The 15,760-nt window shown below is 40.3% G+C and overlaps 1 protein-coding gene across 3 annotated transcripts in view; it reads left to right on the top strand.

Annotated features, from left to right (window-relative positions):
* Positions 1 to 15,760, top strand: part of pex5la (peroxisomal biogenesis factor 5-like a) — a 137,372-nt gene that overhangs the window by 117,516 nt on the left and 4,096 nt on the right. For all 3 annotated transcript variants that reach the window (XM_038272246.1, XM_038272247.1, XM_038272248.1), the window contains 2 exons: positions 3,267 to 3,432; positions 8,464 to 8,621. In XM_038272246.1, coding sequence (XP_038128174.1) covers positions 3,267 to 3,432; positions 8,464 to 8,621 — 324 coding nt within the window. The remainder of the gene's footprint in view (positions 1 to 3,266; positions 3,433 to 8,463; positions 8,622 to 15,760) is intronic.

The following is a 15,760-nucleotide window of genomic DNA, read 5'->3' on the forward strand; positions in this document are numbered from 1 at the left end:
AACTAAAAGCCTGCAACAAGGACCAAGACTGAGTTTAGATGAAGCAAATGTTGTTCAGTGTTCTGCCATAAATGTATTGGATAGAGTTTGTTTGTTTGTTATCCCGTCAAATCACTGAATACAGTTAATCCAATGATGTCATTGGCCACATGCATGCAAAATCCAGCCCTTAGCATTGTGACTGTTTCTACAGACATTTGTTAAAATACTAACAACCTCAGAAGCTCAATAAATCCAATAATCACATTGCTGTGATAGGAATACCACCTAATTTCAGTTGGAAATATTTTTTCTCAAATATTTTACAGACAATTGCTTCTGGTGTTATTGCAAAGTGAGGGCAATTGGTTATGATGGTGACTCAGTTGTAAAGTGGATGGTATGTAAAAACACAGAGGAAGTTTGAGCATATTATGCAGAGGTTGTGAACTTTTGAAACTCAGTAGCTGCTGACTTTCAAACCTTATGTGTTCTTAAGATTAGATAAAATACAATGTGAAAATAATGTAATGGAAGAGGCTTGCATGGTCAAGAAGCTGCAACAGTTTCTGTCTTTACCAAGTGCAAAAGAAAAATTGGATACTGTTGTGTATTCCTTAATGTCTAGTGATGAGTCTGTCTGGGTTTGTCAGTTTCCAGAGGAATACAGCTTGTCTAATGCGTGAGATGTTTTGTGGAGTGGATTATGTCATGGATCTGTTTTTTTAGTGGTTGGGTTTAGTACCTCCTTAGTTTCAGTAAAAAGGAACTCTCCATACATTTGAATACCAATTTATTTTCTCAGTGTGTCTCCCCCAGCCTTGGGAGAAACGTTTTTGGAAGGCCTGCTTCTTTTTTAACCTGACTTTGTACCAGTGCAGAAAAGCCAAATCTATAAAACTCAATGAATGAGTTTGGGGCTGAAGAACACTCATTCATTCATTTAGAAATTGTGTATTTCATGTATCCCCTTACCTGACCTTATTTTTATGTATTTTTCCTTTTGTATTTTTCTGAAATTGTTGTATATCAAGTGATGCATCAAAGACCAAAGGTCAAAGGCAGTATTAATAATATCAGCTTTTTTCTGTTACTATTAGTCGAAACCTACTCATTTTTAATATATGAAAGCACCAAAGTTATAGAATTTTTTTTTATTTAGTGTCTCCTTTAACATTATATTATTGGAAACCTACTGTATTTTAAAAGAAGTAATACCCAAAGATGGCATACCCTCAATTTACTAGTAAAATTCCAATCATAAACCTGGGAGCAGTGGCGGTTCTAGATGAAATTTACAAGGGGGCCAAGGTGGGGCCAGTGTTTTTTTCATAAAGGAACAGGACAAAAGAATAACAAACACGGACAAACAAGCAAACAATAGGGCAAGTACACATCATTTACTTTATTAAGTGAGCCACAAAGCCAAGGTTGCAGATTGTGGATAAAACAGATGAAAACTGTGATCCTGTCTTGGCACTATTAAAGCTTAAAGCAAACTGCAATTTTGAAATAATGGCTAACGGCTAAATATTTAAATTGGTCCAAGGAACATTTCAGTTATGGTCTCTTCTATCAACACATGTCATGATAATAAATACATTTAGTGTTATACTACAGAAAAAGGTCTAAAAAAAAAAAGTAATATGATCAGCCAAAATTGCATTTTTTTTATGATATGCACATACAATAAAATAATGGAGGTCGTTCTTTTTTATGTAAATTATATTTATAGGTAAATTCTTCAACTTACCTGCTCAAAATAAGGGGAAAAAACATTTATCTTTAGAAAAAGAATACTTAATTTTATAAAAATTTTTGTAGTGTATGTTTCCTGGACAGGGACCATAACAGGGACTGTTAATGCCAAGGAGTGTCCACCTTGTAACTGTCATGATTTTGAAGCTCGGACCCGCATGCAGTGAAGCCAAACAGATAGACACAGAGCAAAAGTTTGAACGGGTTTTATTGAAAGATATTTAGAGTTCGGTGCAGAGTTTCTCCGAACTCTGCTCGGCCGGAAAAACTGAAAGACGGGGAAGACAGACTGTTAGATTCAGGCCCAGTGGGGAATAGGAGTTGTTAATATTGAAGGAGAGGATTTGTTGCCACTCATGTTTCCAGAGAAGAGGAGAAATGTAGACTCCAGTCTGTGTGTTGGTCGTCCAGGGTTTGTTTGATTCGTTGGAGGGCGGAACAGGGTTTACCCAGAACTTGGATGGAGGGGAATGATGCAGCCGCTGGTTGCAACTCAGTTTTCCAGTGGTACTTGAACGGGTCGTGGTGAAGATGACTTCCTTACTCAGAGAGAGATCTCAGCGTGCTCAAAGGTGGCTGGATCCAAACCTCCTGTTTTGAATCCGTCCCTCATTGTAAGACTCAGTAGATCCCACTTGGGAGGAGGCGGTCCGAAAAGGTCCAGTTTGCAGGAGGGCTTCCCCAAACTGGCAAACACCTTGGCGTCGAAGTAGTGGCAACCAGCAGCTTAAGAGTAGTCCGGTGATGAGGCAACAGCTTGCAGGTGTGTGAGGAGGCGAACAGGAGCCAGGCGCCTCCTGGTGGTGGAAGGGAAAAACACAAAAGACAAGACAAACAGACGAACACAAAAACTGGGATCCTGACAGTAACAAAGATCTCACTTTTAAGTAGGATGGGCTGTGGGCCAATGGATGAGGTTGTTAAGTATATCAGATTTTAAAGGCCCAACCTTTCTCTCAGTGTAAAGCAATATTTGATCAAATCATTAATCGTCTAGCGTGTGCAGAGAGATACAGCTAGAACCAATTACTGTGTCATTCCCGTAGGACAACACACTTGGTCTTTTCATTATGGCTATACATACCATTCTTCTTACCTTAACCGCACTGTGCTCTCAGAGTCATTCTTCTTTCCAAGATATCTCTACTTTAACTTTTATCCTTTCCTGATGGTCCTCTCAAGGAAAACTTAAACTAAGATGTGACATTTTTATCTCCATCTAGAACAGAGATCAAAAAGTAAAAAAAAAGATACAAATAACCACTGAATATGATGTGTTTATGCACATCAGATGTACCTGATTTCTTTGTAAACATAGTAGAATATTGATACTTAACATTTTTAACTAACTGTCTTTGACTTCACCACCTTTATTGTATCCAGTCTACCCGTTTCTTCTAGTCTATGAATGGATATTTACATGGTAGCACATTGTACAGCACAGCTCTACAGACTTCAGAGCGCTCATTCAGCAGTAGCCTTCAGTCCCACTAATCCTGATCTGCGTGTGTCTCTGTTCGTGTTCTCAGCTCACTGCTGCCAGAGGTCAAGGAGTTCTTCCTGGAAGCAGCACAGCAAAACTCGGACAGCATTGACCCGGATTTACAGACAGGCCTTGGGGTGCTCTACAACCTCAGCGGCGAGTTTAACAAAGCTGTAGAGGCTTTCAATACAGCCCTGTCAGTGCGGCCTGAAGTAAGAAACCCAAAATGTTCTCTCTCGCTCTCTCTCTGTCCCTCTCTCTTGACTCTAAGAAATTTGCAGACTAATCAAAGCTGAACTCTAAAGATGTCCTTTTCTACTTTGGGTATCATTAGACGGAGGTTGCATTCTCAAATCATGAATCAAAACTCAAAGTTATAGTGGATGCCCATGAAATGTCCAAGTCCCTTTTTAAACAATTGCAAATGCACAAGGCCTAAAAATGTCTCCTAACTACACTGTGGTCTTTTATCTTTCTTTTGAGCCCTTCATCTTTTCTCATAAATTGGAAGACAGTTTTGTTCTTGCAAAATTTTAGCCATTTTTTAGAGTATACTTTGGGAGCAGTGCAGAAACAATTAACGGCTAAACCCGAAGTTCACTGGATACTTCAACATCGGAGTTGCTCATGCACAGCAACAGGAAACGAGCATGAGACGGGAAGACTGGGAAGTAGGACAACCAATAGATAAAATGATCCCCTTGGAACTCGAAACTGAACTAAGATTGTCCTCTCCCTTTAAATTACATTTTCATTGTTTCATTTTGTTTCATAGGATCACATTCACCTTTAAAGGTTACCCAGCTTTTTATGTCCTCCGCCAAAGCGGTTATGCTTTCGGCCGTGTGTTTTGGTTTGCTAGTTGGCAGGATTATTTGAGTCACTCAAGTTATGAATGTAGGGCTAGGTAAGATGGTTCCGGATTCGATTCCCGGCCCAGGGGTCTTTCTGCATGGAGTTTGCATGTTTTCCCTGTGCATGTGTGGGTTCTCCCCGGTTACTCTGCTTCCACATTTGGATAACAGTCAAAAAAACATGACTGTTAGGTTAATTGGCTTCTCTAAATTCTCCTTAGGTGTGAGTGTGTGTGTGAATGGTTGTTTGTCCTGTTTGTCTATGTGTTGCCCTGTGATGGAGTGGTGACCTGCCCAGGGTGTACCCTGCCTCTCGCCTAAAGACAGCTGGAGATAGGCACCAGCACCCCTCTCGACCCCAGCAGGGATAAAGCGTGACGGATAATTAATGGAGGGATGGATGGAAGTTATGAATGTATTCTAATCAAATTTAATGAATTTGCTGCTCTGTAAAAACAGAAATAAGTAAAAATTTCGTAAATTAAGTGTATTTACCCTTAGTATGTTTCCTCCTAAAATAAGATATTTAGATAACATGGTCTTGAAATTGTCTTATTCCATTGGCAAAGTGTCTAAGTAACCTCCTCAATTCAAGAAAAATGCACTTATTGTAAGGAAAAATTACTTAGTGGTGAGGTCTGCTCTCTTTGAGTTCTTCTAGGAAAAGCAGCCAATTGAATTATTTTGCTGATTCTGGGGTTAACCAAGTCATGATTTTATACAGCTTATAGTAATTTAAAAAATACATTTACGTGCAGTTTCTGACTTTCTAAAGAAGTCAGAACTCTTTAGTGTAAGGTTATGAGCAGCTCAAATGTATGCCGGCATCTGAATGAGGAAGTGCATTTGAATAAGCCTGGGGTACATACTGTGGTGTTTGCAGAAATAAGTCGCTTGTACTCGCTGGGTGGTTCTGATATCTTTCTTGAGCAGTTTGTCCAAAATAGTTCTAACGTTTGTCTCTCTGTGCACAGCTAAATCTTGCTGGCAAAAGTGAGATAAAAATGCCTGCAGCTTTATAGAAAGATTCCAGATGGAGCAACCCAATAAGTGCATAAATTGAGATTCAAACATTGGCAAAGCTGTAAAAGAAGTCATCTAACATGCATTGGATTAAATCTACATAAACAACTTCTTTACAGCTGAAATGCAGTTTTGAAAAAATACAAAACAAATAAAGGGCTGCAAAACTTTATATAAACTGATAGTCCTGTTTTGTCTTCTTAGCACAGAATGTTTTAGTTGATGCACCACAGATGAGTAAATTAGTGCACATTCAGTAAACATGTATTTTTGTCTCAGTTCTGCAGCTGAAAGTAATTAGGCTCAGAGCCAGAGGTGTCTCTGAATCATCTTGGCATTAGATGCTGACTGTAAGCTTCTGTTGGTGAACACACGGGATGCCTTGGTTTTCTTTGAGAGCACACATCTCATTTGCGTTTCATCCTTTCTTAGGGCTAAATTGGAAAGATGTATCATTAAAAATTGTTGATTTTTTTTTTTTTTTGTGTTCCAACCATGAAGCTCAGTGGCTTTTATTTGGATTTTACACAATAAACCAACAAAAAGTATTGCATAATTATGAAACCTTGGAATAAATCTAGTCCAAACCAATTGCCTTCGAATGTCCACTTGTTTGATTGAAGGCCTTAAAAGTTAGTTAAAGCACATTGTTGAGCACAAACCTTATGAAATATCAAAAAATATACCAGAGAGAAGTTATGTTTTAAAATGGTATCATACGTTTTGAACATTTAACAGAGCTTTTATTATCACTCACCCAAAAAACAGAAATAGAATATCACAACTGCAAACCTACTAAAGCATGGTGGGAAAGGAGAGCACTTATCAGAGAAGCATTCTCTGATAAGGCAGCTTGTGTCTGCAAAGCACTTAAAACTGATTGAGTTACTATTGAGTTACAACTGAGTTGTTTAAATTAAAAGTATGGTTGTATGTTTGATCAGCCAAACCAAAGTCCATTAAACTTAACGGAAAACCTGCGGCAAGATTTAAAATTGATGTTTACAGACCACCGCTGTCAAAGCTGATTGAACCAGGGCCTTGTATTCCTGCAAAAATTGGGTCTACACAGTATTAAACCACCAGGACAATCACAAATGCACATCTTGCAAAGAGATATATTAAGGGTATAGTGGAGGATGTTTTTTTTCCGAGTGGATCATCAAAATAAGTGGTCATTCTAATTGTCAATCATTATGGTGATATGTTTACGTAAGGCCGTCCTACATTCTTTTTCCCATTTTCACTTACCGGTGGTGAGTCTGACATAGTGGAAAAATTGCAAATCCTCTTTGGAAAGTAAGCTTGTATGAGCGATTCAAACAGCAACTTTTAAAAAGAGTGTGCACGAGGAGAAAGGGACTCCTGCATTCTCTCGCACACGTTTAATAGGTGTTTCCTCTCGGGAGCAGGTACAGGGTTGTGCCTGTGTGTTTTTTTTTTTAAGTGAAGAGGACGGATCTTTTAAAAAATTCATGAAAATCCTCCACTATAGCTTTAAGACAGGCAAGTCAATGGATTAAGACAAACTTCTGGCTCAAAGGTTTACAATTAGATCAGATCGTAAGTGTTAAAGTTATGTTGTCAAAAGAAAAGTCTTACTACTCAAGTGCATGTTTCCCCAAACAGTATCTGTAAATCTTACTTCCTTTGCTGAAATGCAAATACACATAAAGAGGAATTATTCAGAATCCACTGCAATATGTTTTTGCTCCATTTGAATCAGACTGACCACCCCACACCTCCTCCTCTTTCCCAAGCCGGTATGAATATAACTGTAAAATCCTGTCCCCTGCATTTGACTTGCTAATTTCTTCTCTCCTGCCAAAAAAAATCACCTCTGAAAACAAAAGGGGGATAATTATATCCTGCTGCTTGGCTTAGTTAGAGATTAAGGACCCCAGTACCAGAGCAGGCTACACTGACCTCCGTACAAGCCTGTGTGCCTGCAGGTGGGAAACAGCGACAAGGACATCCAGTGTGATGTAACTCGGCTTTCATGAGAATAACCTTGTCAGAATACTTTTATATCTGAAAGCAATATGTAGTTGTTTAGATAAAAGTTTTTGTTGTTGATACTTAGGGGAATGTTATAATTAAATTAATAAAGTCAAATAAAATCAAAATTTGAAATATAGATACAGCAGGATTGTCTATTTGGGAAATTTTTCTTCAAAATATCTAGGGACCCATTTATCTTACCTAAAGGTTAACTATGTTTTAGTGGTTTTGTTTTTATTATAGTGGCTTTATTTGCCAAGTAAGTAGGCAATGCTGGATAAGCGGTTCTCTCAATTTACATCCCATACAAACATGTCATGTGTTGATGTCGTTATAAAAGCCCGCATATCAATACAGGCACGCAAAGTGCTAACAGTGTCCCAGAGGGGGTTATTCTGCCATTACAACTAATGGCACACACGACATGTTTGTATGGCATGTTATTAGATTTAAAATTGAGAGAACTGCTTATCCATAGGAGGCTACATCCTATCTGAAGCCAGCTACTGATATGATTAATGATAGGCCAGCACTGGTAACTGAGCGGCTAGTGCAACTAAGTAGGAGAGTACTCGCCTGCATTAGCACTGGAGAAGCTGAAGATGGTCATCTGCTATAAAAAACATGCAAAGCTGAAGTTTAGGATTGCAGCTTTCGATTCAAGAAATAAGCCTATTTAACCAGTGTTTTCTCCAATTTAGGCATTTTTACTCTGCTGAGTTTAAAAAATGCAATTTTTAGACTCTTCAAATTTGGTTTACATTATTGTAGACTAAATGGAATTTATTTTAAACCCATTGTAAACAAAGCATTCTAAAATGTTATATTGGAAGAGTGGAAAAATCGTAATCATATGTTTGTAGAGGATTCTGTTGAGGGCATTCTTGGTAGTTTTTTTTAAGGCTTTTATTTATATCAGTTTTGATATTTATCCACTAAAAGAGATACATTGAGATATAGGTTTTGGCTATATTGCAGAGCCTGACATGTCAAAGTGTCACTATGTCTTACTGGACATCCTCCTTGTTAATTAGTCTTCTTATCCCAGCCTTCCTGCTTACCTTCTGCCTCTGCTGCTCCTCGTTAAACCCAGGTTATTCCACTTTTTTCCAATATCATTCTCACTTGGTTCATTATATAAATTCATTGTTGGCCATTGCTCTCTGCAGGATCCTCCTGTTAAATTCCTGTTTTTCTGAATACATTTATTTTTCTTTTGTTTCCCTGGAAGCTTGTATCATATTTTATTTCATTAATATCTCTATTTTCATCCATCATTTATTTCTGCACTTAGGTCCTCACCCACAACCACAAAACATTTTACTGGCATCTCTTAATCACCTAATTGTTCTTTCTTCATTGCAGGACTATTTGTTATGGAATCGCCTTGGCGCTACTCTAGCAAATGGGGATCGTAGTGAAGAGGCAGTGGAGGCATACACTCGAGCCCTCGAGCTACATCCAGGGTTTATCAGGTCCCGCTATAATCTGGGCATCAGCTGCATTAACCTTGGGGCTCACAGGTGAGTGACCATAGACTTTATAATAGACTGTCAAATGTATCCTGGTTTGTTGTAACATTAACAAGAAGCAATGCATAAAAAGATACACTGCTAAATACTAAATACTACTCAGATAACACATCATAGATCTGAATGAATGAAATATTTTCATTGAATGCTTTGTTCTGTACAAAGTTCAATGCGACTGCAAAATCATCAAAAAAACAACGGAAATCATATCTATTAACCAGTGAAGCAGTGGTGGCTGGTGGAGTTTTCTCCATGGGGCTATAAATTCCAAATAGACGTATACCAAAAACCAGTCAAACGTATACTAAGTTATCACACCAGTATATTTATATGGATGCCAACAACAAAAAAAAACATTATAAAAAAATATATATAATTTCATGAACAGCTTTACATTTTGTACATATATTTTGCCCTCCTGATGTTTTGTGAAGGCAAATCTGTGTTATGCATGGTCCAATATGATGTCACAAACCTAAAAAAATAATGTGCCACTTTAATAATGGAGAATCTATTAGTCAGCTTTATATTTTTTTTAATATATAAAAAACTATTTTCTGACAATGTGTTTATTTATGAGCAACTATGCAAATTACCAAAAACCTAAAAAAAGTGCACTATATTATATTATTTTCCACATGAATCCCAGATTGTTTATTCTTCTTTTCCTTTTTTAAAAAGTGCTTTAAATCAATCCGACCTGTCTTTATCCATGCTGGGTCAGATCCTGACGTTTGAAAAAGGAGGCAGGGAAAGCAGAATAAAGCTACATGCTGCTAGCCAAACCTTCTTGCTAAACCAGGTCCACGAAAAGGATGTTTCTTGCACCATTTCTCTTTCTTGCTCTGTTCGAATTCATGGGATTAGCCCTCCGAATATCAGATTTGAAGGATGATTACATCATTACATCAGCCAGCTTGCTTGGCCTCGCCATGAATCCTGGGATATCCAAGGATACAGAGGATGCAACGGACCAGACCTTTAAATCGGGCAAAAAGAAGGAAGCATTTTAAGGCCGCATAATGAAGAGCCTTGGGATCCGAACAGACCTTGGCGCCGCGCTATGACGTAATCGTCCTTCGAATCTGGCCTTCTGAGGACGCAGCCCATGAATTCGACAAGGGCCATGGACTAAAGCATCTCCCAACTCCTGGACAGTCTTTGGTGCAACATGACATTGGTGGATGGATTGAGACATGATGTCTTAGATCTCCTCAATCTGATTTAGGTCTGGGGAATTGATGGGCCAGTCCATAGCTTCAATGCCTTCATCTTGCAGTAACACAAGGTGTCTGAGGATCTAATTTTGGTACCTAATGGCAGTCATGCTACCTCTGGCGAGCACATGGATGGCTGTGTGGCCCTCCAAAGAAATGCCACCCCACACTAATACTCACCCACTGCCAAACCAATCATGCTGAAGGATGTCGAAGGCAGCAGATCACTCTCCACTGTATCTCCAGACTGTGTGAACCTGCTTTCATCTGGGAAGAGCACAGGGCATAAGAGGTGAATTTGCCAATTCTAGTGTTCTCTGGCATATGCCAAGTGTCCTGCACGGTCTTGGGCTGAGAGAACTGTGGATGTTGGGCCATCATAGCAACCTCATGGAGTCAGTTTCAGGACTCATGTGGTTTGCAGGACTAATACAGGGCTCATCGTGTTCCTCCTTGCTCAAAGGTGGTGGTAGTGGTCCTACTGCTGGGTTTTTGCGCTCTTACAGCCTCCTCCACATCTCCTGGTGTACTGGCCTGTCTCCTGGTAGCACCTCAAGCCTCTGGACACTTTGCTGACAGACACAGCAAACCTTCTTGCAATAGCTCCAATTGATATGCCATCCTAGACAGGGGCGCTGGAAGCTGTTTCAAGCGAGGGGGGCTGATGGCTGGGTTGGAAAACATGTGATGTCATTATGTTGAGGGCTGTAGCTGACGTTTTTAACATAATATTGTAGGCCTACATTTGTCGCCAAAAACTGCCATTTAAAATGCATCGGAACAAAGCATGAACATTTTAAACTTTATTTCTTCTCTTTTAATCATTCAAAACAAACAGCAGCTCCCAATCAACAGGATCAGGAATACTTGAATGAAACATGGCCTAAATATAGCCTAAACTGAGCATTGAACGTCTTGAAAGTCCATTCGACTATGGATATGGGGAATGATTTCATATCTGAAACAAAAACACACACACACACACACACACACACACAAAAAAACTAATTTCATATTTTATCATTAAATAGCTTAATAGAGACATAATATTTAGTGATATGCAGCCTTATTCTAGCGTAGACTTCTTCAGCCACAGGACTACGATGAATAGGCACAGCATATAGAAATAAATAAGAAATAAATAACGCTAAATAAATGCTCTGCGGCAGTATAGGGGAATTAAAACCATTTCTTACCTCGAAATAGTCAGAAATACGTATCTGCTGCCTATTGCTAGCCATGCCTAAACGAATGTGAGGTGGCGGAAGCACTTCCGGGGGAGTAGCCTAGTTTTTTATGAAATATTAAAATAATGAATCATTAGTTTATATCTTATACACAGCCCATCATTATAATCCCATATCAAACACCGTCTCTTAAAAAATTAATACATAAATAATTTCATGTTTTTAAGTACAATATTATGTTACTCCACAGCCCCCCACCATGGGGGGCTGATACTATGACGAGGGAGGCTGCAGCCCCCGCAGCACCCCCCTTCCCGTGCCACTGATCCTAGATGAGCTGCACTACTTGAGCGAATTTTTGTGGGTTTTAGAATCCGTTTGAAGCTACCGTCAACATTATAAGTGACCAAAACCTCAGCCAGAAAGCATAGTTACTGATAAGTGGGCTGTGGTTCAACCTGCAGAGCCACTCCTTTATTGAATGTGTCTTGCTAATTGGCAATATTTTATACCTGTTGTCTTTTTCATTTGCACAGCATGTGACATTGATGGCCAATTAGTCCTGCTTCTTAAGTGGACAGTTTGTTTTTACAAAAATTTGATTTAAGTCATATTTTGTTCTTTATGTTACCCTTTATTTTTTAGCAGTGTATATTGTCAGAGCCTAAAACAGACTCCACTTTTCCTTGTTTCATGTCAATGAGTATTTCCAAAATGATCTTGTAAATGCGCAAATAATGAGAGAATATTTTAGATATTTATTTGATGATTTTTCTTTTTAACTCAAGTTTTCAAACATCTCCTTAGAAGGCTGATAGTAAATTGGTTTCTTAAATGCATGACTTGGGTCTCCATGAAATAGTTTGCTCTAGTTTTTACCCTATCCATATGACGGAAGTGAGAACCACTTAAAAAAAACAAAAACAAAAAAAAACGCTGATCTTGGTGTCCCTAAAGCCACGTTACAAACCTATACAAAAAAGATTAAAAAGATAACATTTCATCATAATAAAATCAGGAAAACATACCAAGTGCCCATTCTTGTTAGATTATCCTTTTTGAGCCTGACTGGAATTCTCACACTGGGTGTGATAAGCAAACATAGACAGACATGTGCACCATCTGCAGGCAGTACAGTGGAACTATCAAAAAAGTCCAATGGCAACAACAGATACATCAACCAACATTGTCTTTTCTTCAAATATCTTTTTGAGCTTTTTAACACTTGATTTTGGACTTTTTACCATTACTTCCTCAACTCCATTTAAAGGTACTAACTAGCTTAGTTCCATTATTCCCTTGTTTGTCCATTGAGCATATGCACAAAAAAAAGTGTTTAGAGGAAAAATGTATAATTTACAAACAGGAAAACTTTTCAGAAAAACTTTGTATGCAACCAGAGCAAAAAACGGGAAGAAATCTCCAGCAGAACCAGGCTCAGTGTGAGCAGCCACCTGCTGAGGCCCACGGAAGTTCAAGGAGACAGAAGCAGAAATACAAAAGGCAACTGTCAACCAGCTTCACAGGCAGACCCGTCCAGGAAACACACAGTCAGACAGATGAGCTCCGAGCCATTTCTCATGACGGAAGATGAAGAGAACATATACAGTTAGTCACAGGCAGAGAAATAGTACTACACTGATAAAACAGGCCAAGCTCCAACATTTATAAACAAAAGTGTAGAGGGCAGCAGCACAGCTGATTTTTCTTTCTAGAATGGAGTCACAGCCAAACAGGAACAGGCCAGATGGAGCTACTATGAGAAAAAGCCCAGAGAGCATAGCTTTTATGACAGAGAGAGCATTTCTGACAGGCTAAGGTAGAATGATTGTTAAAGCACAGTTACGTTTGAGGCAGCTGTTTAAGATGTGTATTATGTCCTTTAAGTAAGGTTGCCAAACATAAATTAAGTGAGATTTATAGTTAAAATTGAGATGGTTTTAAGTGATTCAGATGCTATAAACACTGAAACCAAAAGACATTAGGTCCACACAGAATTGCCACCAATGCATCATTAAACAGATCATTGGCTTTAGGATGATTAATTGCCTTATCTGCTGTTTTTGGAAATGTAATGAACCTCTCGGCAGAAGTGATAGAAATCAAACAGTCTGAAAGTAACTGAACAAAACAATTGTTGGATTATAGCAAAAAAATAACCAAGTGCTTATCTTTGTGAGAGGAAGCAGTGACCTTTAGCATTTTGAGAGCAATTTGTCTTCATAGTATGAGGCCACAAATAACACTCCGCAAAGGTTGAAAGCCTGTTTAAACCATTTATAACAATGTAAGAGCTGTTTTTTTTTTCTGTGAGACTATCACAGATGTGAGTTATACATTTTAACACATATCAATTCCTTCCCAGCATTACCAACAGCAAAAAATGGAAAATTTTATCAATTGGAGCTGAGCCACAGCACTAGAACTCAGACATACACTCACCGGCCACTTTATTAGGTACCCCATGCTAGTAATGGGTTGGACCCCCTTTTGCCTTCAGAACTGCCTGAATTCTTCGTGGCATAGATTCAACAAGGTGCTGGAAGCATTCATCAGGGAGTTTGGTCCATATTGACATGATGGCATCACACAGTTGCCGCAGATTTGTCGGCTGCACATCCATGATGCGAATCTCCCGTTCCACCACATCCCAAAGATGCTCTATTGGATTGAGATCTGGTGACTGTGGAGGCCATTTGAGTACAGTGAACTCTTTGTCATGTTCAAGAAACCAGTCTGAGATGATTCCGGCTTTATGACATGGCGCATTATCCTGCTGAAGTAGCCATCAGAAGTTGGGTACATTGTGGTCATAAAGGGATGGACATGGTCAGCAACAATACTCAGGTAGGCTGTGGCGTTGCAACGATGCTCAATTGGTACCAAGGGGCCCAAAGAGTGCCAAGAAAATATTCCCCACACCATGACACCACCACAACCAGCCTGAACCGTTGATACAAGGCAGGATGGATCCATGTTTTCATGTTGTAGATGCCAAATTCTGACCCTACTATCCGAATGTCGCAGCAGAAATCGAGACTAATCAAACCAGGCAACGTTTTTCCAATCTTCTATTGTCCAATTTCGATGAGCTTGTGCAAATTGTAGCCTCAGTCTCCTGTTCTTAGCTGAAAGGAGTGGCACCCAGTGTGGTCTTCTGCTTCTGTAGCCCATCTGCCTCAAAGTTCGACGTACTGTGCGTTCAGAGATGCTCTTCTGCCCACCTTGGTTGTAACGGGTGGTTATTTGAGTCACTGTTGCCCTTCTATCAGCTCCAACCAGTCTGGCCATTCTCCTCTGATCTCTGGCATCAACAAGGCATTTCCGCCCACAGAACTGCCGCTCACTGGATGTTTTTTTCTTTTTCGGACCATTCTCTGTAAACCCTAGAGATGGTTGTGCGTGAAAATCCCAGTAGATCAGCAGTTTCTGAAATACTCAGACCAGCCCTTCTGGCACCAACAATTATGCCACGTTCAAAGTCACTCAAATCACCTTTCTTCCCCATACTCAGAGGCGCACCTTGTCAACAGGCAAACCAAGCAACTGCTTGGAGCCCCGAGCCGCTGGGGGGCCCCCCGAGAGCCAGCTACTGTACACCCGGTAGATAAACAGCAACAGGCGAGCATGAAGTGGCAACGCTATAGTGACTGAGGAGATGCACAACTGCATTTAAAAATTCTGATTGGATGGAACGTTGATTGACGTTGGCTTTGCCCAGTCAAAATCCAGCCTTGCCCAGCCCAGGTGGATGACTTCCCTTGAAGGTACACTATGCAACCGGTGTTGATTTTCCAGCGAGGCTCCCCCCAGAGGGCGAAAGTAAAAGTGCACTGTCGTAAATATGCACAGCTGTTCTCCTGGTTTCTCCGTCAAGCCAGGCGCGGTTGTTTTGAGCTTAGCAGACAGGCGAACGCAACGAATGACTAATGCTGCGTTCACACTGCAGCTAGCGCGACAGAAGCAGCGAGTTTACATGCAACGTAACGTCAAGGCGCAGCAAAAGGTCCCGCGGCGCGTTTTGAGCAGCAGGCGCAGCACATCTGAGCAGCTGAAGCAGCGCATCGGGCGCGTTTAAGCATCTGACGCAGGGAGAGAGACACAGCGCTGATGATCACTCCTCTTAAACAGTTTATTGACGCCTAAATTAACTTAAAATGCAGAAATCTGCCGGCAGAATATGCAGTTTGGATTATTTAGATGAAAAACACCTACCAGCTGCCTTGGTGAACCGCGAGGAGGCGACCAGGCCAGAGGCTGCTGATGAAGGGATTCCTACTGTCGGCGCACCGCTGGTATGTGGGGGTCTGAGCGGCTCCGGTGTATTTTCTCACTTAAACACATATTAAAACTACTTTATTCCCACTGATCACAGCAAATATAGCTGCAAGGCAGAGAAAGGATAGTGAAGCTCCACCCAAAGCGCGTCAGACACACTTTTGCACCGCGCAGCCAGAGCAGCAAAGCTGCTTCAGCCGCGCGTCAGAACTAACTGGTACAAGCAGCAAAATTGAAGCAGCAGACCCGATTTTGCTGCGTCCGATGTGAACGTAGCATAACTGCACAAAGATCGCCACTGTGCTAGCAACGAGAATGCTTTTAACTGGGGGCGTGTAGCAGTTCTTGCCGTAAAGCAAGACTGACTCTCACGAGACTTCTGAGCCTGTGGGTGCGAGTCGGTGCTCCTGCAATTGCAAGTGCAGTATTTCCCCCACAGACCACCAGG

Source organism: Cyprinodon tularosa, unplaced genomic scaffold (genome assembly GCF_016077235.1).
Source record: "Cyprinodon tularosa strain WSP-4 unplaced genomic scaffold, ASM1607723v1 ctg82, whole genome shotgun sequence".
Classification (NCBI taxonomy): domain Eukaryota; kingdom Metazoa; phylum Chordata; class Actinopteri; order Cyprinodontiformes; family Cyprinodontidae; genus Cyprinodon; species Cyprinodon tularosa.